Genomic DNA, 25,054 nt, shown 5'->3' with positions numbered 1-25,054 from the left:
CGCTGCAATTTCTTTCTTTCCTTTTTTGTGGGGGAGGGGGGGAGGGCTCTCATTAGAAAGTCAGCACGAGGCATGTTGGTAGATCAGTTTAAGTGAATTCAGTATATCTGAAATGCCTGAAAACATGCTTGAATTATCCGCGGTATACGGGTTTTGATGATCGCGGCAGGTGGCACAGCGTAGTATTTGTCAATGGTTCTAACATCGTGGTTTCGGAGTCTGTTGTACGCAAGCCACCATGAACGTGGCTAGACACACTATATATTTTCAGCGGAACTGAACAGCACTTAAAAGTAGTGTGAAAAAAAGAAAAAAGAAAATTAGAAAATGAAAAACATTTTCAGCGCTTACATATATGTAATCTTTCACGGAATAAAAGTCAGTTCTCAATCTATTCGCGTCCTGTCCACTTCTACTTGTGATACCCCCTTTTCGCATGATGAACATGTATCCACCAATTAGCCCAACTTGCTGCTCTACTGTAAAGGAGACCAATCAGCTTATGGTCGTGACTTGATTCGACATTTATGTTGCTGTCAAGTGACCGAGAAAAAAAAGGGTATCTTCAAAATACCTTGAACGAAAAGTATTGATCAGAAGCTTGGAGGCCACTATTCAGCAAAAACGTACGGACGTATACGTCAGAATATGACGTGCGATTGTGGGGTTCCTGTAGCGCGCCTTGCATTCCCACATGGCACCTGGCTTAACATGATACTTTTTAGCACAAAAACTCGAGAAGAAAACCAGAGAGAGGCAAAGGAAAGGAAAGGTGCTGAAAAGCATCATGTTAAGCAAACACCAACTCGCCCAAGAAGTCAAAGCATCTGGCGCTGCGACTGTTCAGCTGCCATGGGAACTAGAACACGGATTTCCCAAACCTTTGTGATTGTGGCTTCAAATACGCATTCTTTCTGCGTCTTCAAGAAATCGAAGTTTTCTAAACACGGCTAGCGAATCGACTGGCCTACTCAAACTGTTGGATCCAAAGGGAAGGGAAGTATGGAATGCCCTGGGTTCAGCACTCAATGGGGTGCAGTTGGACAGTGAAAGAGTGGTGGTGTGTGAGTGTGTGTGGGGAGGTTGAAAAACAAATAATTATTTAACTAATTAAATTAATTAAGCGAGGACACTGGGCACCTTTTTTTTGTTGTTGGGTGGAACAGTGACAGTATGCGTTGACTACAGGGTAGACAGATACACAGAGAACTTTAATTAGGCCCTGAGGTACGCTACCGCTCAAGGCGGTAGAGCACTAGGCCACTGCCATGTTATCTTAAATTTTTTTTAATCCCGCACTATTCACAGAAAACAAAAAAAGAATAGATATTTGCATGCCTTTGCAAACCTTAATGACTTGGGGTGCTTTATAATGTGGAAACATCTGTGTACTTAGATTTAGGTGCACATTAAAGAACTCCAGGTGGCGCAAATTATTCTGGAGTACCCAACTACAGCGTGCCTCATAGTAATCAGATCATGGTTTTGGCATGTAAAACCCTATAATTTAATTTTTTTAGAATGTGGAGATGAAATGAAATATACATTAGAGACAAAATCCCTGAGGGGTACATAAAATGTTTTGGAGATACACCTGCATAGCACTCGTTGTAAATGCTGTAAAAATAATCCCCCATTAGGGCTGACTGTGCTCACGAATAGTGCGAAACTAGAATAGACTTAAGATACCACGTGTTCTAGTGAGACTGTAATCCTCTCCGCCTAGTCACCTACTATTTTTTGCTTGTCTTCATTTTACTCTCCTTTCAAGTTTCCTCCTTCCAAGTTGCTTCTTTCAACTTCATTTAAAATATGCGGATAACCTATTCATGTACGTACACCACATAGATGACCAAAGTGCATCGCCTACATGACTATGCATACACTGTGCATACACTGTGGATACACATAGCTACAGGACTTTCTACATGCTCACCTTTGTATTTCTTGTGTTTTATGAGCACATTTATTTTTATGCTACTTTGGACATTCATCTGATGAAACCTTCTTGCTTTGTTTATTTTTTCAGAAGTGTTCTTTTCCGAAATTTAAAAAAAAATGCACACTCATGGTTTCGTGCTTGGTTGCTTGAAATGAAAGTGTGGGGAGTGTTGCGGCCAGCCACTGCCCTGGGTGGATGGAAGCGAGCCGGACCACCTGTGCAATGAGATAGTCCGGCACTCAAATAAAGCAGTCATTGTTGTGATAAAATTTGGAGGCTTACTTATGCGTGGTTCAAATTAATCTGTAGAAAAAATGATCTCCTTGTAACATTCTATAGTGACACATGACCACCAAAGAGCTAACAGATACATTCAGGACTTACTTTGCTGTTAATTATGCGTCGCAGCTTGTCACTTACTTTCTAAAGCGCTTCACGTATGAGAACACCAAAAGAAAAAGTACAATTCATGAATGAGTCCAAGTCAAGCACTGGCAACAGATAATTCAACATTATGCACTGTATATACTGACACGTGTACTTATATTTAACAGGCGACCACGTTTCGCCGCCTAACAAATGTTATTGCACAGCGCGGGACGCGTCTGCATGTATCCGAAGTTTCTGGAAAGTTATCAATGCTTCTATCCGCTGTCTGTTGTCGCCGAACCTTGTGTTATCTGATTTCATCACGTGACTCGAATGTTGTAGAACTTTGTGGAAGGCATGCGGGTCCCAACAATTAGTCTGGAACACTCGATGACTGCTGTATAAAAGCCGACGCACTTGACCCGCTGATCAGATTTCCGACGATCGCCGACTGTGTTCGCCGCACTCGTTGTGCTTTAAGTGTAGCCTGTTTTGTGGGCACAGGTTCGCCCAATAAAAGCTAGTTTTGCCTTTCACAGTATTGCTACTGTGGTCTTTGATGTCACGACCACGTGACAATACGTTTAAAGCCACAAAGGCAACTTCTACATGCAACATGCACATTTGCTAGTATACAGGCCGCCAATTAGAGTTGCCTAAAGCTTTCGACCCAGAAGGGGGTGCAGGGTGATGGCCCCCCTTTCCCCTGTAATTGAGACTGTATATATGTACGAGGTTCGCTGATTAAAAAAAAATGAGGTAAATTTTTTTAGTGATAGTTATGTTTATAATTAAGAGATGCAATTATGAATCATGCATGGCAAACCATTTGGGATCAATATATTATAATACTTTATCTGGACCACAAGGTAAATAATCTGAACCCATCCCCTACCCTTAGTTAAATATATCAATGCTACTTTATGTTTTCAGGGATGCTTAGATGGCCCCAAGGCCCCAATGATGCAAGTGGTGCAGAGCTGAGGCATGCTTTGGCAAGAATAGTTGGCAGCTTCCTTGGCAATTTAGGCATGCAAGGTGCGTCGTGATGAGGCACAAAAAAAGAGTCCTTGCTGCACAAGTAGAAGACATTTAATAAAAAAGCATTACTTACGTGGCCAGTATTCTAAAACTTGGCCCGAGATGTTTTGTTGGACTTGCCAATGTGCAGCCTGCTTTCAAAAAAGGGGATAGAGACGGAAATGGCATACATTGACCCTTGCTCAATAAATATGCATATGCTATCTTGGTCAAGCTGTTATCAAGCTATATATAGCAACACACTTCTACTTTGTGGGTACTGTTTTCTTGGCCAATTCTCAGAATGATTACATGCCATTGTGACACAATGGGTACAGAAGTCTTGGATGCATACATCCCTCATCAACATTGTTCCCTTGATGCACATCATACATCCTCTTTGGGACACAGACAGCTCGCAGCTACGGCTAGGTGACGAGGCTTTGCATGTGTCTTCCACTGCTGTGGCTATCTCACAAACCTAATGTGATTTAGGTTCGATCACTCGATGGTGCATTCGTGGATTGGTGCACCCATAAGTGCTCTGTGACACTCGACTGGACGGGGCAGTACAGGCTACTTTTCTCCCATGTCACTCCAAGTACACATGGTGTCGTAAGGAACACCTAGTCTTTGTTTATTCCCACAAAACTCAAAATTTACTTTCGTCTTTGATTTACCCCCATTGTTTCGTGATGCAAATACTCGCAATTAAATTTCTTAATCATAAAAAGTTCATGAAAATACCAAAATACTATGTGGCACAAATATGCAAATGATAAAGAAGCACAATATACACTAAATATTGCTTTTCTTTCAAAGCTTGGTAATAAATGACTAAACCATATGGCTACCTATCATATCCCATTAGAGTTCAGTGTCGCAATCACTCTTGTACTGTGGGTCACAGTAACTGCTTGAGGAATACCTGGCGCATCCCACCAACAGTCCTACTCATCTGAAAGAGGTACATTGCAGAGCTTTGGCACCTCAATCATCGTTTAGGCATGCCACCATGACCCTTCACCACATTGAAGCAAGCTGCTGCCAGTTCTGACTAGGTGCATTGTTGCCATTTGGGCATCAGCCTAATTTCTTCAGCGCATGCAACCTATGCATATTGCCTGCAGTGGTGTTTCTTTAGTTTTTTTTTTTTCATTTATGTGCGCTCTATTTTCTCGCACTTGTGTGACTCAATTCTTCACTGACCCCTCAGAGGTGGTCTGTGCCACAATCAGGGTCATACACCAGAAATTACTTTTTGGGAGGAGTTTTGAGGTGACAACGGCAGCCATTTTGAAATATTTAACTTCACTTAGTATTTCGTGTGAATCAAGTATGTCGATGGCATATGGTAGTACAATTATAAACTCATAATGCATATATGAATGACACGTACATGTAACATAATGACGTATGTGTAAGTTGTATGGAGCAGCAAATCACAGCGGCGATAGCTTTGGGGGTGTCAATACCCCCATAGCTCTCCCCCTGGTTTACGGGCCTGGCCACAACTCACTCTCAAGTGTATACTCTATACAGTTTCGAAGAAGTGCAGTGACTATGCAAAAGTGGTCAAAAATGGCACTATGCCCATAGCATATTTAGTAATTAGTGGTACCTCTCCTCTCGCTTCCTGAAAAGCAGTGTCAGAAGTCGGCAGAGGTAGCAAAAACACCTCATATAAAGGAAGATAATGGCAGCGATTGAACAAGTATCCTTGCTTGGTAGTGCTGAAGCTTGCAACGGCTTCATGTGTGGCTTGTCTTCAGTGCAAAGCAAGACAAGGAATTCACAGGAATGCCGAGGCTTGAAGTAGTCAACAAACAGGCATACAATGGAATAATCAGACTAGAGCCAATGGTTTGACCAATATGACTATATTCATATATATATATATATATATATATATATATATATATATATATATATATGTCATCTAAGTGCCTGTGTGGAAGCAGCTCCATGCTAGGGCTGTCATTGCTCACTAGCTGTTGTCTTCGGTATATTCTCCAGGCATTGCATTGCGCATGGCTGCATGTGCAAGTGCAACACCGAGTTTTTGCCACTTTTACTTGTCACACTTGCATATGGTGACATGGTTGGAAATGAACAGGCAGATAGTTAAGCAAAAAACCTTGAACGATCCCTCTGAGGCATGCACTGCATTCTCGCAAACGAACACAGATGCCCTGCTTCATTGCATCATGCAAATTGATGTCCGACTACTGGACTGAACCAGGTTATGCCACAAGCATTTACAAAAGTGGCAGCCAGAAATTAAGTTCTGTGGACTTCGCAAGCATAAATGCAACCAAACAAGTAATGTGCACCAGATTCGCTGTGGTGTCATACTCAGTAGCACTGCACATCACACTACGCTTGCAGCAGCACTGGTCAAAATAGGTGCTGAAAACACTTGCACAAGCAAGTGCAGTTTGCCTGTGTGCATGCAAGAAAGGCAGAAGTTGGGCTCTTTTATTGTACAAGTTGATAGATGACTAGTCTGAAAACTTTGTTTAGGGTCCTTGGCCTGACGTAGCAGTGCGGCTTGACTGTGAGTACACCTCTTTACTTTTTACAAACCACTGAATGAGACAAACAATTTCAGGAATGCCGCAAGCTCGTGAATTTGTATATTATGCACTTGCTTATCTTCATGATCATCACTGCAATATTACTTATAATTGCTTCCACAATATACAGACTATGTAATGGCAAGCTCACTTAATTACAATAACATTTTGTCAGTTACCTTGCACTAAAAAGTACAATTCACGCTACTTCTTCTTGCTATCTGAAATGAGCAATGGTTGCCAAACTTTACAATTCACAGGAATGACAATTTGTAAAAGCTTTACTAATAATGCAAAGCTTGCTCCAGCTCTTGTTTCAATGCAGAAGAATACGAATTCAATCCATAATACTCAGTTGTTTGCCTTTTGTCCTATAAGCCATGTTGTACAACCCATAAACCACATTGTTGGTCTGAAGCCTTGACTCATGTTTGTCCACTGACTTGTTTGTATCAACAATTCTTTTAAAGAACGGACATCATCGCTTCACATATTTGCCACTAAAGGTTTTATGTGCTGTTAGAATTGTTTAGGACCCTTTGACAATTTTGTCACGTCTCAGAAAGTGTCAAACTGTAGATGTGCTGTGTAAGCACATATACAATAAGCGTAAAACTCACCCCCTTTTTTTTTACCCCATCACCATTCATTAAAACTTCTTTCTGGACGAGTTTGTGCATACTTGATTTGAAAATTACAACAGCGCTAACACATGCACATGCAAAGGAACAAGGATGAGACACAAGCGCTGATATGAGAAGAGGGATCACCATCACCCTGTGCAGAATGGCAGGCCTGGGCCGACCTCTCTGCCAAACAAATACCTTTATCGCTACTTTTACGTCACACTATGAGCATCGCAAACAAATGGACAGAAGGCAGAAAAACGTAACACGGTGCTGACTCTAAACAGATATTAAGAAAACAAAGGTAAAACGAAAACAGCAAATGTCAGGCATTCGCAGTACACGTGTAGGGCAAGCTGCAAACATGTAGTGAAAGATACAACTATCAAGATCGATGCAAATACAGTAGTAAAATTCTTTCTTGCAAAGAATGACTGGCGGTTTGCTTAAGCATGCTCACCTCGTTATCTGGCAACTTGTCTCTCACTTGTTTTTCCTTTCGAACATTTGGGATACTAACGTGAAATGTTACAGCCCTGTTCTGTATATTGCAGCTGTGTCACCGATAATAAAAAATGCACCAGCAGCAAGTTGAACATTTCTTGATGTAGCTGAAATGATCTACATTTTTTCAAAGGTTCATTTTAGCCTCAACTACATCTTCACTGCCTCCCACGAAGCAATCTCTGATGCACTGAAGGAAACACTTTTTCTGTATCTTCTCCAGTGCGCATTTATATGCAATGTCATTGACAGGATGTGCTTAATTAAGCGAGTCCGTTGGATGCGTATTCCTCCTGGAACCAAATCTTCTTCTTTGGGCTGTATTTAGTGGCAGTTCTAGATAAGTGCTGTTAGTATAGTAAGGAGCTGTTTTGTTCCACGGTCAACAAATTTCCGCCTGTGTTCTTAACTTGTTACAATTGATCACTGTTTCACGATTGTGAACCTCCTTCTAAACCTGGACACAAAAAAAGGGTCAGGCTCAGACAAAATACCAAACGCTATTTTGAAACAATGCGCAGAATGGACGGCGAAGTATTACCTTTGTATAATATTTAAAAGTCCTTATTATTGTCCGTTCTTCCAAAATATTCGCAGATGGCAAAAGTTGTGCCAGTACATAAATCAGGCAGCACAAATAACCCATCCAACTTTTGGCCAATTTCGCTTACGAAGGTGTGCAACCTTCTTGAACACATCATACTTAAACATATAACCACTTTTTTAGAAAATATGGGCATCATATCACCATATCAACATGGCCTTCGCAGAGGGCCTTCTACTGTCACTCACCTACTAGAACTAACATGACACATCATTTAGTATCAGTAGACAGTGGCAAACACACTTCACCCTACTTGATTTTCAGAAAGCCTTCGATCTGGTATTGCACAGCAAGCACATATGAAAACTTGAGGTTACGCCAGGTACAGGCCCCATAATTGACTGGATTCACAACTACCTTTACTAACTGTACCCAATTTGAGGAAGTGAGCTGACCGGTTTCCTGGACAGCCCACGTAATGTTAGAGGTAACCCAAGAAAGCACTCTGGCTCCAGTTTTATTTGTAATTTTTTTAATGACCTGCCAGCAAAAATCACAGGAAACATTAAAGTACATTAGCAGATGACTGCATTCTCTGAGTAAATGATAGGCTGACTGGCAGATTACTATCAATACTAAGAAATCTGCTTTCCAATCAATCACCAGAAAAAAAAAAAGTATCGCAGACTTTTTGTACACCATTATTGATGTACCACTAGTACGAGTTCAAGAACATATTATCACGTGATAGTGACATATAAAGAACACAATAGCAATACTGAGGAAGACGAAACTAACTTTTATTGGGCGAACCTGTGCCCACAAAAAAAGGCTACACTTAAAGAATGGCAACAGCAGCGAACACAGTCGGCGATCGTCAAAAATCTTATCTGCGGGTCAAGCGTGTCGGCTTTTATACATGAGTCGTTGAATGTTCCAGAGTAATAACTGGGACCCGCATGCCTTCCACAAAGTTCTACACCATTCGCGTCGAGCAGTCATGCAATCAGATTACACAAGGTTCGGCGACAACAGACAGCGGATAGAAGCATCGATAACATTCTAGAAACTTCCGATACATGTAGGCGCGTCCTGTGCTGAGTGACATTTGTTAGGCGGTCACCTGGTAAATTTAAACATGTACACGTGTCAATATTAAGGTTAAGACACAACTTCAGATGGAACTTCCATATTAATACTATAACAGCCACTGCAATGAAACGCCTTTTATTTCTTGGAGGACATCTCTGACCAGAACTACTCAACGCAAGAATTCTAGCTACCAAAACTATTTCCAGGTCAGTCCTTGAGTACGCAAATATTGTTCAGTTCCCATACACTAAGCAAATAATCAACAAACCAGAAGGATTGCAAAAGAAAGCACTGAGGTATGTAAACAATAACATAAACTCACAGACTCACCCAGTAACTACTTAACAAAGCCGGAATTCTAACAGTATAAAACCGAGCAGTACTAGCCCGTTCTAAGCTTGTGTACGAGCTTCCTACACAACCAGTTTACCATTGATACCTTCAGGTACGTGTGCAGAACTGAAACATGGCCAACATGCCATACATGCACCAACGATCATTGAACATGTCCCTTTCCCACAGTGTGCTTTAGGAATGAATTGTTTCCTTTAGTGATAAGACAGTGGAATAATCTAAGGAAGTCCACTAGTAGCAGCGGCTCAATGGGTACATTTGCTTGTTTTATGAAAAAATATCTACTCCCATAACTGCTTTGATTTGCTTGCTCTTTGTCACTGATCTTCACATGCCAACAATTCTTCTTCTTTGCTCTACTTAGCTTGCTTCTCTGTAATCAATATTTTTAGTATACACCTTGTAAACACACTCATCGTGCATAATATTGCATACTTTATTGGCTGCGTAAAATTTTAAATCTTTTGCTTTGTGCTCTAGTATCTAAAAAGTCCATCCTTTCTATCTAAAGTGCTTTTCAACAGACACTGAAGTTTTGTATAATGCATCATATGCACAAGTGCATCCTGTTTATAATGCTTATCACACGTTTACCAGCTTTTTTCTTGAATTGGTTTTTCTTTTTCCACATTAGATTCTTCTAAGTAGTAATAAAGTTATATCCATACCTGGAATCTATAATGATGCATTTCATTCTGTTGTTCTAGCCTAGCAAAAGCTTTTGCAATAACACTCTTACTGTATTTATATACTACTGTATTTATATCCGATTTGTTGTTTGCAACTTCTACCATTGTATTTGCCCTTCCTGTTACAATCTCATGAGGGATTGACAATAGGTGTAAATAAAATAAGATTACACGAAAATAAACATATATTATCTGGAAATATCTGCAGCAATAGGTGTGATACCTGTGGGCAACACCCAGCACAACATGGTAAGTCAGCTTTGTTCCAAGCCACCTCTACAGTTTTGCGTGGAACTCGTACTGGCAGTTGTTGTCAGATGTAAAACAGGTGCTTATTCTATTTTCTCTACCTTAACTGTGTAATACAAGTACAGCTAGTGATATTACACCACTTTTTCTCCTCTAAACATTCTTTCAGAAAGAAAGCGAGTGTTAAGCCAAACCTTTTTTTCACAGTCCTCCGTTTCTGCTCTAATCCAACAAATGATGCTTGCTCTCATTCAATGTCAGCCCAAGACATTTAGCCAAAAAACTCATACTCACAACTAACACTCTGCAAGAAAAAAATTCTTGCTTGTTCTTTTCTTCCCTCTAGGCAGCGCTTGTTCATAAAGGGTAAAATGAACACAAGAACACAGAGGAGGCTCCGACACACCATTTAAAAAGTTGTAAAGAATTTATTCATTTCACTCGGTAGCTTCTGACACCCAACACACTGCACAGTGTCAAACTGCGATGTCAAACTGCGTGCTAAAAACTAAAGTACCGTAAGAACCTGCATTAATACGAGGTTTTTTTCCACTTATTGACATCTCATATTTCCACCACATACTGCGCAGATCCAAACCAAAATTTCAGCCAGACATGGGGCTCAAAGGTTTGGTTTCGTAACTGCTGCATGGTTACCATCATTCTCTAGCATACTGGGGGTGCCATCTAGGCACCATTGTGGATCTGGCATGGGCGAGAATCCCTGAGGACCTTCTGTGTCGTGCTTTTAACAAGTGTGGCATTCCGAACGTGCTCAATGGCACAGACAATGACTACATCTGGAAAGAGTTCTTGGACAAGGAACTGTCTTAGACAGCGCTAGCGTAGCAGAGGGCAACAATGATTCAAGCGCGAAGTCCAATGCAAATAAATGCTTTCGCTGAGTTTGCCTCGCTCCTATTATATGCGGATGAAGCTTTATTTTTGCTATCCCCAAATCTCGCCTCGTATTATTTGTGGTCTATATTAAATGCGGGTTTTTACGGTACGCACAAGTCACTGGTGGGGCTTAAGCAAGTCCACTGTCACATCCCACCCAAATGAGGATGACGAAGGATGGCCGAGGGACGTCAGTCGGCACAGGTGGCACCATTGTGCTCCGGCAGACTTGGCTTAGGCTGATCCAGCTGCTGCTGCACCGCCACGTGTTGCTCCTTCACAACTGACTCGAGCGCCGTCACTTTTGAGTTGAGAGTAGACACGGCCTGCGTAACAGAAGTCGTGAGGCGTCAGTGAACTTGTGAACACAAGCAACCTGCACAGGTGGCTGAACTATACTTCGTTTTATACTAAGCAGGCAATGCTATGAAAGCTACATTAGTACGGTCATAGAAGTCTCACTCCACGTGCTTCACAGTACAATTATTTTTTAATCTTCTATGATTTTGATAGAACACCTGCTTCATACACAGACAAACCCCGCCGATACGCTTTTCAAGGAACTGTGGAAACAAAATGTAACAGCCGGAAAACGGAACAGTAAAGAAGGCCCCAAATCACCACAGCAACGTTGGAAACAGGCCTGGGTGGCTGCCAGTACAGTTATTGGATGTCTCAAGACTCATACTTTGGTCGGAGAAGGTGTGTGCATGCGTGTGCAATTTAGAAGATTGAAGAAATAAAACGAAGGACACCAACCAACAGAAGTGCTAAAAAATGAATGAATCTAAAAGACGTTTCGGCTTCGCTACGGAAGCCTCTTCAATGCTTCATCCCGACCAGACGGGCTTCCGTTGAACCCTCGATTTCGTGTGCAATTTAGGGACACAAACTACATGTTCCATGACAGTGGCCCTTGTCCCCACTTTATATGCTTCACCGCATAACATGGGTGAACATGGGTAACTTTAGCAAACTGGCATACATCACAAATCGGGTCTATCAATGGGATCGAACTGTTTTACAACAACTTGTGAATGCAAGTTTACTTCAAATTATGGGTTACAGATAAGCCTGGATACAACTTACTTCAATACAACAAAGTATTTATCTTTGTATAACTCCTACAGAACACCACGTCTTTCGAACCTCAGCATATAACAAAGTGTATTTAACATGGTTTCAATATACTGAAACTGCACTGCTATCATGAAGGAATACCATCGAGACAATAAATGGAAACTTCTGCGAATGCAGATGGACAAACGGTTGAATTACAAATTGCTCCTTGCAAACATGCGCTTTTCAAACTGTGCACCATGTGACCAAGAGCCACTGCCGAAGTGGAGCACCATCATGTTCTGCATAACGTCCGTGTACAATAAGGTATTATCACGCCCTGTATGCTTTGGGTGCAAGTGAAACTGTGCGAGGGTGAGCCGAGAAGGATGGTGGCTTGACGAGTGTCCTCTTCCCATGCGAGCAAGGAAAAAAGGGGGTAGAGGCGAGCAAGCTCACGGTATCACGAAGTGTGCACGAGGGTTGGCGTGCGTCTCCTCTATTTTAGTGCAGTTATGGTTGCGCATGCACAGCTCGCGTGCTCTGTTTTAGAGTAATCTAATACATGCGCAAAGAGTAGGCACATCGAAATGACATGCGTCATGTGCGCTGTCTTCCCGCATGTTTAGTACTGGAGGTTGTGTAATCTCGAGTTTCAAAGATGTGTTGAAGCGAGAAGCAGATGAAGCATTCACTCTCCACTGCTGATGCTTTTCGTGAGAGCTTAGTCCCATTGCAGGCGACACTATCAGGTATGGGGATGGAGTGGATGCGAAAGCGTGGGTGGCTTCACTTTGTACCGCCAGTGCGGAGATATCGTCAACACGGCACGAAACCACACCTTTCGTCGCCAACTCTCAAATTCAACAAAATAATGTTTTTTCATTCAGATTTGCTTTCTACAATTGCCTGATAATTAAAAAAACTTTGCAGCCCCCCCTTTCATGTAAGGAAAATGAATCTGCAACAGTACTTATTTGCATAAATAGATGAATTTCAATACAACAAAATGTCGATATAACAAAGGAAATTGCTTAGTTCACTGATATTGTTATATTGAGGTTTAACTGTATTTGTGCCCCTTTGTGCTTCCAGCATGTGGCATACTATGTTATGGTCGTGAGTGCAGATGATGGGTTGCGGCCGCTGGTCGCAGAAAACATGTCACTCCGCTTGTTTGGTGGTAAATAGGTACAGAACATCGACACCTTTCGTGTAATGAATATGTTATATTTTGTGACATAAAGATATGAGACTCAATTCTACATCGAATTACATGACGTGCACCTATATCTTTATTTCATATGTGACACACAATTTTTTGGTTGCAGACAGGAACAGCAAGAGAAGCTGAAATGGTGCATAGAGGGGCCATATACAAGAGTGCCAAATCAACTTGAAACTAGGGCTGGGATAACATAATAATTATATTCCATTTCTATTCATTTTCCTGAGCAGTGCTTCACCTACATTACGGCAAGGATTGGCTGGTCATTGGCGGGTCATGAGTGCTATATAATAAGAAACGGAGAAGATCTAGTGCAAGGGAATCCTTATGCTATCACACCTGCAAATTTTAGAGTTGGAAAAATACCAACCAAAGATTATCTGATCAACAACCTTGATTATTGAAGATGTTGAGTGTTCATTAAAACAAATCGCAGAGTTGGCCCTGTAATGTGAGCACTCTCTCTTGTCCACAGTCACAGCTAGAATGATCTGCATCACAAATATTCTTTTCATTTATGAAATAACATTCATGCAATGGTGGCCAAATATTTGGATGCCATTAAATAATTGTTCAGCAAAGTGATAGGATGTGATGTGAGACTAATATAAATAAAAAACATGGCTCTAAAAATCAGTTGGAGTGTGTGGTTGCATGTTTAATACATGTATACTAGATACTTTCCAAAACTGGACGAAAATGAGAAATTGTAAAACCATTTGCATTTAAGATGTACTGACAACCTGTGTACTTTAATAGTAATAGTAAAATTCCTGGACATGACACCAAAGAGGGAAGGTATCAGGAGGGTTATTAAGAGTTTTTTATAGCGAAGCTGCATATGACTAGGATCCCGGGATGTCTTCTTCTCTGTAGCCAGAAACTTAACCAATAACAGCAGAAGGCATGCACTGCTGGGTTCCTTGCAGCACCACCAGGTGGCGCATACCGGCATTAGAACTTGGAATTTTCGGCCAGGCCACAGTGAGTGTGACCACCCGTTCCAAAGGGGAGGACCACTACGATCATCATCATCAACTATGCAGAAAATCCTTTCTAGCTGCTTTGTCTGGGCTCAACTTAATAAAGAGCTTTAGTTTAGGGGACGCAAGTGGCTTGCGTACACAAGAACTAGGGGCGATGGTACTTCGCATGTGCAGACCGCTACGTCTACTTCCGTCCTTGGGGCGGCCGAAAACATCGCTGCCCCTAAGCGGTCACGTTACCTACGTGACCCTCGCTGTGTACAAGAACTTAAGAGTAGCTAGCGGGTAAATAATTTGATAAATATTTCGCCAAGTGTCGACAGACATCGTTTTTATATATATCAGAGAGGTTTACCGTGTCCGCTATTTGGGTAAACGCAGGTGGACGGGGTGTTTGGGCGGGGGAGTAAACGGTAGTGGCCTGCATGGTGCAGCCACCTGGTGGTGGCTGCATGGTGCAGCCACCTGGTGGTGCAAAGCTCAAACAGACAAAAACAGCTAATATTGCTGTAACCAAGTCTATTCTACTTAGCTGCTGGTGTAAACTTTTGGCACTGGCGTAATCGTGTTGCTGCCAAAAATTTACACCCGCAGCAGAGTAAAATACACTTGGTTACTGCAATATTAGCTGTTTTTGTCTGTTTGAGTTTTGCGCCACTAGGTGGCTGCACCATGCAGGCCGCTCCCGTTTACGGCTCCGCCCCAACCTGTTCCGCCTGCGTTTAATACTGGACACGCTAAACCTCTCTATTAACTGCTTTTAATAAGAATAGTTTTACGTGCTTAACTTCATATGCTTGATTTCATGTTTTAAAAAAATCATCACCCAGCAAAGATCAGACGTTGATGGCGGTGCGAGTGCATGCGATCTCACTGCCGCTTGCATTCGGGGCCGCTAACCTATAGCATGTTTCTGCTTGCATACGCAAATGCAAACGCACCCATGCGCTAAGGGCCCCAACGCCTTGCGTCCCCTAAACTAAAACTCTCTAATGCTGAAGTCTGAGACTGGGTGCATTTCTGTCCACCATGCCAATGGTCTAAGGTCCACCGTCACCCCCATCTCTCCATCAAAGACCTTCCTTCCACCTGATGCTTGGTTTGCCAAGGTTCACTTGGACATATTTGGCTTACTTCCTCCCGGTCAAGACCATCACTACCTCCTTACTTGCATCAACAAGTGAACACGATGGCCAGAAGCTATGCCAATCTCGGACATATCAGCACCTACCATCGCGGCCGCTTTTTGTCCACTTGGGCTTCCCACTGCGTCTGCAAATCTACTATACTACCAGACCAAAGTCACCAATTTGAGGCCAGCTTTTTCAGTGAACTGCTCCACCTTTTTTTGAACTACGTGACTTCGTACACCAGCCTACCACCTACAGGCCAACAGCCTTGTTCTGCGATTTCATCGTCACCTAAAGACTGCACGCACAGCTCAAGACCCACCTTGGGAGTGGGTTCACCACTTTCCCCTCACTATTCGTGGCATATGCACGGTGTTCAAGGCCGACTTGGGCTACTCGAGAGCACCACCCTCCACCTTCCCTGACTTTTTCAAAACTACAACTGCACCGCTGCTAACCACGGATTATGTTACACAATTGCATACCATGTTCCAAGCCATCCGCCCAGTTCCTACCAAGGCACCTGCCCTTCACATGCGGCATGTTTGTCTAGAGCTTCGGGTGGCAACCCACTTTTGTCGAACCACTGCCAGAGCGCCAGCGGTGGTTCACCGGCACTCCGGGCAGCTGCTAACACATTCAGAATACAGTGAAACCTTGTTAATTCGACCCTCGTCGATTCAGAAAATCAGATAATTCAGACTAGTCCCCTGGTCCCAGCTGGTGTATGCATTATTTATTGCAATCAACCTCTCCTTAATTTGGACTTATTTGGCTGCACATCGGTTAACTCGGACAACTCTTGGAGCTCGGCGAGCGTGGAGCGGCGCAAATGTGCAACGCACAAGAGCAAAAATGGCACTAGCGTCCAACCGAAGGGACAGATTGCGCATCGCCATAGTCATCAACGGAAATCATACATGAATGACAGCAATGCCACAATGCTTCATCCCTATTTGTGCTTTTAAAGGCTTTTTTCTTGCATTTTTCTGGTTTTTATTTGAGCCTGACATCTTTCCCCTGTACTTGGCTCCCTGTACTTTCCCCACAGTGCGATGGGCCTTTACAGAAGTCACACAGCCGGTTTCAAAGTGAATGTCACAGATGCTGCCTTAGAACATGGCAATCTGGATCTGGATTGCATTTCAGGGTAAACCCAGTGGATGAGCACTACTGGAGAAAACAAGAGGATGAGCCTAAAGCTATGAAAAAGCATTGTCACACATTTCAAGGACCGAAGCAAGGCAAGCTTTACAAAACGCAATTTTAAGAAAACGGGCATCGCGAACTGCCTGGACGGCACTGAAGACAATGCGCTGTGGGCCGATGACGACCCACACCAGGGAGACCAACGAGTAAGTGGCTAGCTACATTTTGTGAATAAACATGAATTTTCTATTCACACTACGTATGCTTTTACTATAAAGATAATGTTGTGATTGCAATTTTTTCGTTATCTACTAGTGATATGAAATTTATACTCTTAAAAACATATGGTAACTTTTGCCCCGCATGATGATCACCCAACCAAAATTGATGTCAACATTTTTAGAAAAAAAAAGTGGGTTTATTGCACAAGTAAATATTACAGTTCAACATTTTTTGCCAGTTGTTATGTGAAAATGTTCTTTATTTATGCTCAGTAATAAATTAAGAGTTTCATCTCTAGAAAATGATCAAGTTGTATTATATGGCAGTTAATATGCCGTTTTAGATTATGTTGTTTTTCACTGCTATATTTTTGAAGTTGTTTATTAGCAGCCTGATGCACAGGCATGTGTAAGTACAGTAAGCATATGTGACCACAAGATTTGACCATGAAACTTGCAGTGCAATACCTTTTGATGACTGAACGTCTTGCATAGCTTTCACAGCATTGTATGCTGAAATGGAGTAATACAGTCTTGTGCCCTACCTCCTATGGCAACAGTCATAATGTACAGCTGCGATACACACCTGGCTGAGTTGCTCCATTTGGGCAGTCAGTTGACTGACTACTAGCTCAAGCCTGGCTTCGAAACTGGACCCATTGGCAGAAGGGGTCAGTTCCTGCCTCTGGTCACTGGAACACTGGATGAGAAAAAAAAAAAAAACTTTAAAATGGTCAAAACGGCATGCTTCCATTTATTACACAGTAGTCTATTCCTTTTTTACTCAAGCTTCCTCTTTTTCTATTATGTTTAACACATAGCAGGCTGTGCTACTGTTGTTACAGCAAATATTCACATGACCTGCATTCGCAACAGAAAAATAGCGCCTTCCACATGACAGCAAGAAATAGAAATGCGCTAGGTTTTCTGGGTTACATTGAGTTCATCTGTTACGGTCACAAAGTACAAGGTTGACACCTCAGCAAGATAGGCAGGCTGGACACGCAATAGCAACGTGACTCGCTAAGGCATCAATCTGCTTCCTTACAGAAGCAATTACAGTGAAACCTCGTTAAACCGTAGTCGGCCGGAGCTCGGAAAAAGTACGTACTAAACGGTAGTACTGTTTAACCGAAATAGCATGAGATCGCCCACTTACCTGTCGAAAACAGAACTCAGAGAGAGTGCGATGAAAGGGGAAAAACATGCAGTATTTATTCACTTCGCGCGACATAAGTGTTATTTTCGTTTGATGCCGCGGCGGCCTAGCACGACGACAGCAGCCTCAAACTTACTGAAGCTGCGTGCCAGCTTCTCAGCCAGCCCCCATCCTCTGGGCAAACACTCGCACGGCAGATTCCTCGTTGGCGTTACGTATTCTTCGTGCACGCGCGCAGTAGTGCTCCATAAGTCCCGGGGCACCTTTTTCATTGCCGGGTGCCGGAGTTCGGAAAACATTTCGTTTGGAATAGTTATGTTATCGCGCCCCTGTTCTCGTTGCGACGATTGCATTCACGAGGCTGACGTAACGCGCAGCTTCTGCCACTGTCGGGCCTGAATCGCCCGTGCTGTCGCTTTCCGTGTCGTTCTCATCACTGTCGCTAGTCGACACTTCGGCAACAACAGAGGCAACGATGGCGAAAAGTCGAACCTCGTAGCCGACATCTCTTCGCGGACGCAGCAGCGCTGCCGAGCAACTTCGCATTCCAAATGCCACACATTGTAGTCAACAGCAGATCCATGTCGCGGGCCAGCGCCGACTTCTTCGTGTCACGTTCGATAGCACGGACGACGTCTAATTTTTCTTCTATGCTGAGCACCCGGCGTCTTTTTTATCCGAGCTTCGACATGACGCGAGTCCTCGCTTCCACGGCGCCACAACGCTCTCTGGCACGGCGTCGAAATGATGTTGATGTTGATGCGGCTTCACGTGCAAACGCACAGGGCACTTGGAGGCCGTTGTACCGATCTCTGAGGCTTGTTGTTCTGCCGGGCCGCCCGGTGGAGACGACGCACCGCCGTGTTTGCGCGACGAAAAGTGGAAACGCTACGTTTTAACCGATGCGTACGCAATATGCTGGTACGGTTTATGCGGATACAAAATACATTATGTTCAATGGCCGCTGAGTCGGGGAATTGACTTCACTACTTTTAAACCGAAACTACTGTTTAAGCGGGTACGGTTTAACGAGGTTTTACTGTATTACATAGGAGACATCACAAGTCTGCATCATAACTATGGAACGATAAACGGAGCCCCGTTTACTCAACCACACTTGTTGCATAGCGGCTACAGCACATCGCTTGCATTTGTGACCGGAACATAGAGCACCATGTACTGGAAGCTCAAGGCATAGAAACAGCAGGTTTGAATTGATACAACATTAAACTGATGTGTTATAAGTACATAGAGAAGTTCTTCTGTTGAAGACGTTGCAGATCAAAGGCCAGCTCATTAAAGAATGCAAAGTGAGATACATTTACATGTTTGCACTACTTATGTAGTTCCCAGAGCATTTCCTGCAAAGTATGAAATGGAGTATATAGCATACCTGCCAACCTGAAGATTTGGAAATTCGTAAAACTATCGTGGTAGCAGGGGGAGGTGGGGTGCATGGCAGCACTTTCTTTTTTTATAGAGATTTACCTTTTGCGACAAGCTTACTCACGTTTTCACAACTGCAAGTGAAATCTGTGCCTTGGAGAGTAAAGAGCGAAAATTCCACCGGGGCACAATTTATTTTTACAATGATATTGCTGTTGCCAACTTTGCCTGCTTCAGAAACTTCTCCATGTAGGTTTGCTCAAAGCAAGTACCACTCTGGTGCCCCTTGACCATCGGCAGACTTTCAAGTGTTTTCTTACACACAGATGAGTGAAACTCCGAGTTTTGTTCACAGTGCTGAATATTCTCGCATTCAGCATTGCTATGGGGAATGGAGAGAATACCCAGCATAACCATTGAAATTCTGTGGTACCTGAGCGACCTGTCAACATTTCGAACACTTCCAAATTGCGACCACTGCATGTCGCACCTTGGCTCATTCAATATGTCGGCTGGAACCTGATATGCTTGCAAGTTGGCAAACTTGACTTCAAGTGTGTCGAGTGCTTCTTCTTTTGATTTGCCACTGTTCTGGGGTAAGACAGCAGGGAACGCCCTAATAAAATGACATACACAGTTGAATGAAGCAGTTTCCAGAGCTTGTACTTGAGCAACTTCAGCCATCTTGAGATTGAGCTCAGTGTCTTGAGCTCAGTGTCACAACCAAAGAGTAGGTTGTGCTGCCAATGACGTCTTCATCACCTTTCTGGTTCTCTGTAGCTCCATAGACAACTTCCAGCAATGAATGACATGCCTTGACAACACTTGTGCACACAAAACTAGTCAGGAAATCCTTGAAAAGGCGGTTCAAGAGGGCCCTCAGTGTATTAATCTGAGCAACCTGTGCCTGAAGAAGGCAGTTTGTCTTCTCAAAAAGCGGTATAACATTTTGGAGAAAAATACAGCTGTTTAGCTCCTATGACAAAAAATAAAAGCAGGCGTTCCTCACGGGTCACGTGGCTGGCTTCCCCAGAATCCTTGGTACGAAGTTTCAGTTTTTTGCTTGAGGTCCAGAATGAGCTCCTTTCCACTTTAGCGAGATTTCATCGCCGTCGGTGCTTTTTTTCCCGAGGCCTGCAGCAGTCTTGTGAAGATGTGTAACGGACTTTGGGGTCAGTGCAGGGTTCTTGGGGGTGTGTGAGGAAGTCTGCAGAATTTGATATGACTCCAAAAACGAGCTCTGCTTGTTGCAATGCTTTGTTTCAGATAAAGCGGAACACAGTAGCGTTTTGTGCCTTCGCACTTGGGGAACATCTTCCAGAAAAGCGATCCGGCATGATCGCTTACACTCAGCAGGATGTTCTGTTCAACTAAAAATGTTGTGAAGAGGCATTCTGCACGAATCACACCGAGGTCGTTGTAGCTGCGTACTAAGCTTGCTAGGCTTGACTGGCTGTTCGCGGCTCGCACGTGTCCCCTGATGCTTTTTCGAAGCTATGTGGGCCTTGATGTCAGACTTGCCGCCATGCAAGATGTTCACATCACAGGCACAAGTGGTGAAGAATCTGAACTTTTCCCCTCTCTTCAACGGCACGAAGCACAGAAATTCTGTCCCGCACAATTTTAAAAACACTTGGAAGCACTGTCGGAGCTTCGAGCCAGCCATTGCACTGCGAAGCCACTACAGGCCGGAGTCGCACTGCGTCTGATGCGGCAGCTAGTCACAAAAAAGGCGAGGCCAACACTGCAGTGACTGAAGCTGGCTGAAGTCTAAACCCGTGCGCCCGCGCAAACAAAGACAACAGCACGGCAACAGGTTTGTGGAGGCGATGGAGGTGCTATCGGCACTATCAAGCTTTGGATATGGATTCGCGACCCCTGTAGTAGACGACAGAAGTCACTACAACCTTGCAGCTGCTGGTGATGATACCACGCATACGAATTGCCCTCTCGCGGCGGCACAAGGTACCAGGGTGTAGTTTTACTACATTTTCACGTTTTTTCTTTTGCAAATAAAATGTTTTCCGTAACATTTCAAGCAAGATTTGCAAAATCATAAGACTGCTCGAAGTTCGTACATTTCACGGAAAATTCGGAAGAGTTGGCAGGTACGATATAGTGACTATCACAGTTCACAAAATGTAAGCTAACGAATCACCTTGTCCTAGTCTACCTCTCTCTTTTCCTGAGCTCTCACCTTCCCCATGCACATCTGTGTTGAGAAACTCCTCGACACGTAAGAACAACATTTGGGGTAAGTGATACATATTTATTTACATACACTAAAGATTCCGAGAGAGGTACATATGGAGGTGGTAAAGGGGGGAGGGCAACTGCTACACAATGTGTCACACACAGAAACATATGAACAAAAAAATTAGGGGTGCACAAATATTCGATGTTTCGAGAATTAATTGAATAATTACTAACTATTATAACTATTCGTATTCGTATTTAAAAATGGAACTTTTTGGTATTCTTGCATATAAAAACTAACCACATATTCCACAACAACCGACTGTGAAAGTTGGGCTACTGTTCCTTGAATGCTAAACAAAGTATTGCAAGTTATCAGAAATGAAACAAAGAAAAAAAAATTTTGAAGCAATCGAAAAACAAAATGGGTAATGCAAGTTTATTTGGTTTAGAGGCAGAAGCCTACATGACAACAGGTGATTTTTGCTTATAGTCTGTCATTTAGTGTTTCCTGCAGTTTAGTCATGAAGCAGTTTTAACGTGATAGCGTTAAGGGCCCTGTGTTGCAAAAAATCTGGTGTCGGCATGTTGCATCAGATGTCATTTAGCGAAAAATCATTCCGAACCACAACCACGGAGGCCCTCCATGTGACGCCGAGGCATTATTGAACTAATTAAATTCCTCAAAGTAAGATGCGTTAGAAAAATCGTAAAGTACATCCTAAATACAACCTACAGGCATGATAGTGTTGGATTGTAATTTGAATACACCAGAAAACATAATTCTCTTACGTGGAAACTCAAACATAAACCCCTCTTCCAGTGTTTCTACCATTCATAGAGAGGCACGTTGTCCTCGCTTCCTTGCAACACCATCCAGGTGGCGCTTGCCTCTGCGCATCCACTGCCCAAGCAAGAAGCCGCATTTCTACTAGAAAGATCACATTTGTGTATAGCATTCACCACCAGCATGTTCCAGTAAACATTATGGTTACATAAGATACAGTTGTCGGAATGTGTGAGAAGCAGTCTCGCAATGTTTGAATGTTATCACATTCCACTCTTAAAGGGCCCCTGAAACAGTTCGGACAAATTTTGTAGACGCATAGGGTACAGCTAAAGTTAATCATTGGTGCCACAATTTGTGTGAAACGTCCCATATTAAGAGAACTACAGACGATTACAAGTTACCCTTCTCCATAGTCATGCATTTCCTCCTAAACTCGTTCGCTGAGTGATTGGGGCTAAGCACCGCCTTCACTGACTCTGCATCATGATGGCATGTCATGTCGTCGACTTCCGGTTCCCTAGGAGCGAGTGCGCTAAGCCTCTTCAAACTCTCCACCAGCTGCTTGGCAGTCGACCCCAAGCGAGAGCTATCGAAGCAGTGTGCGTTGCGAGCATTCTGTCACAGCGCTGAACGTGTCTGGTATTCTGGTAACCACAGGCGGGCTGGGCGTTTTGACAGAACGGTGGCGGCATAAACTCGAGCTGATGAAGGAACTTTAGCGTAGACATACGTGAGCTGCCTAATCGCTCTGCATGGTCCAGCCACCCGTTGGCGCAGAGCTTAACCATCTAAATAAAGAGCTAATATTGCTCTAACCAAGTGTAAAACATTTTAAACATTTACAAAAGCAACGTGCTAACGATTATACTCCTGCAAAAAATTTACACCAGCAGCAAAGAAGAATACATTTCATTACTGCTACTGTGTGTGCTTGATCTCTGTGCCACCAGGTGGCTGCACCGTGCGGACCATTCACGTTTGCGCTTCTGCTCATCCCGTAAAATGACATGGTCAAACGGACAGGCCCTGTCCCCTTGTGCTTGCGTTTACCCTAATACCGAACTTGCGAAACACTATTGCGTTAATAATCTTTCGGTGTAAAGTGACGACCGCAAACGCGCAAATTCTGCCGCCGATCAGACAGCGGAAGTCCGATGCACTGCAGCCAGTTTGCTCGTCTGCTGCCTTGCAGAGGGACAAGATGTCGCAGCTTGACATATTGCCAATCGCTACGTTTGCAGTCCACAATGCAACAAAGCTGAATCACAGTGCTTACGAAAAGACTGAGACCGACTCTGACTGTGGAGCTCTCGTCAAAACGGAGCACACTGTAACACAAGCAGACGACGCTTGCTGTGTGCCAGAAGTGCTTGAGTGTAGTGAGAAATCGTTCTTGTGCATTTTCTTTCTGTTACTTTCTTATAGAAATAAATTAACTACAATTACCAACTATTACGAACATCATTTGTTCACCACAAAGGTGGAAAAATTACCAATGACGCACCTTGGACAGCCAATCGGATAGCTCACCCTATTGACGTCAAATGGGTAATTTCCGTCATATGGGTAGGGGCGGCTTAAAGTTCCGCCGAACAGTGTGCTGCGATCGGCAGCGATGTGCATTTTTTAAACCTTATAATAAATTACATGCTTTATGCGGAGCACTTAGGTGTGTCAATTAATGATCAGCCACGTCAATTGGGTGATTTACATCATGTGGGTAGGGGCGGCTGAAAATTCCGCCGAGCAGTGTGCTGCAATCGGCAGCGATGTGCATTTTTAAAACCTTATAATAAATTAGATGCTTTACGCGGAGCACTTAGATGTGTCAATTAATGATCAGCCACGTCAATTGGGTGATTTACATCGTATGGGTAGGGGCGGCTGAAAAGTCCGCCGAGCAGTGTGCTGCGATTGGCATAGATGTGCATTTTTAAAACCTTATAATAAATTACAAGCTTTATGCGAAGCACTTAGATGCATCAATTAAGGATTAGAAGGACTTACTCTAACGACTCAGTACGTTTGTAGAAAATCGTCAAAATCGTTTCAGGGTCCCTTTAAAGGCAAAGCTTAAGCGACCTCCAAATGCTTTTCCTTTATGCTACAACCTCCAATGCTTTCCTTGCAATGGGCTCTTTTCCATGCGTACACCACACGCAAGTCCTTCAGCAATTTTTTCTTTTCTCTGTCCACAACTTGATTGTCTTTTTAAAAACCGCTTATTTAGCATTTTTGAAAAGCTAGTCGCATAGTAGCCATTCATTTTTGAAAAGCTTGTTTGCAACTAGGGTCTAAAGAAGCTCAAAGGAATTTCATGCAGTTCTTTTAATGACAATTAGTGATGTTATGTATGAAACACTGTAATTGTCCGTGATAATTCTTTCTTTCTTTTTTTGCATTAGGCAGCACAAGCACGGCTAATTATACTAAAATAAATATTCCTGCTGTAACTACAGTAGAACCCCGCTGTTACGTTCCTCACTGCTGCGTTTTCCCGGCTGCTACGTCGTTTTCATCCGGTCCCGGCATAGCTTCCATAGGATCCAATGTATAAGGAACCCCGCTGTTACGTCGTAGCTGTGAAAACGTTCCCGCATGATACGTCGCAACTTAGCCCCCCCAACCCGCCTGGGCTAAAGTAGGCAACGCGCTCCAACCGCCATTTTGGCTTTTGACGAGTTTTGGCCGGGCTTGGCTATGGAACTGGCTGCAAGAAGCCGCACGCCAGTTCGAGAGGCCGCCATCGAATTGGCGTGCGGCTTCTTGCAGCCAGCTCCATAGCCAAGCCCGGCCAAAACTCGCCAAAAGCCAAAATCGCGGTCACATACGACGACTACGTCGCCGTGGATGTTGTTGTCGGGACGTCAGAGTGTCAGAGCATC

The 25,054-nt window shown here is 43.4% G+C and overlaps 1 protein-coding gene across 1 annotated transcript in view; it reads right to left on the bottom strand.

The window, feature by feature from the left end:
- Positions 1 to 10,373: 10,373 nt before the first annotated feature.
- LOC142592570 (uncharacterized) overlaps positions 10,374 to 25,054 on the bottom strand; it is a 163,499-nt gene continuing 148,818 nt past the window's right edge. The window contains exons 12-13 of the mRNA XM_075704096.1: positions 17,225 to 17,338; positions 10,374 to 11,191 (exon numbers count right to left, since the gene is read on the bottom strand). Of these exons, the coding sequence (XP_075560211.1) occupies positions 11,057 to 11,191; positions 17,225 to 17,338 (249 nt within the window). The 3' untranslated portion in view covers positions 10,374 to 11,056. The remainder of the gene's footprint in view (positions 11,192 to 17,224; positions 17,339 to 25,054) is intronic.

Source organism: Dermacentor variabilis, chromosome 9 (genome assembly GCF_050947875.1).
Source record: "Dermacentor variabilis isolate Ectoservices chromosome 9, ASM5094787v1, whole genome shotgun sequence".
NCBI classification, from domain to species: domain Eukaryota; kingdom Metazoa; phylum Arthropoda; class Arachnida; order Ixodida; family Ixodidae; genus Dermacentor; species Dermacentor variabilis.
The sequence above is the reverse complement of the archived record's forward strand: the minus strand, read 5'-3'. Positions and strand labels throughout refer to the sequence as shown.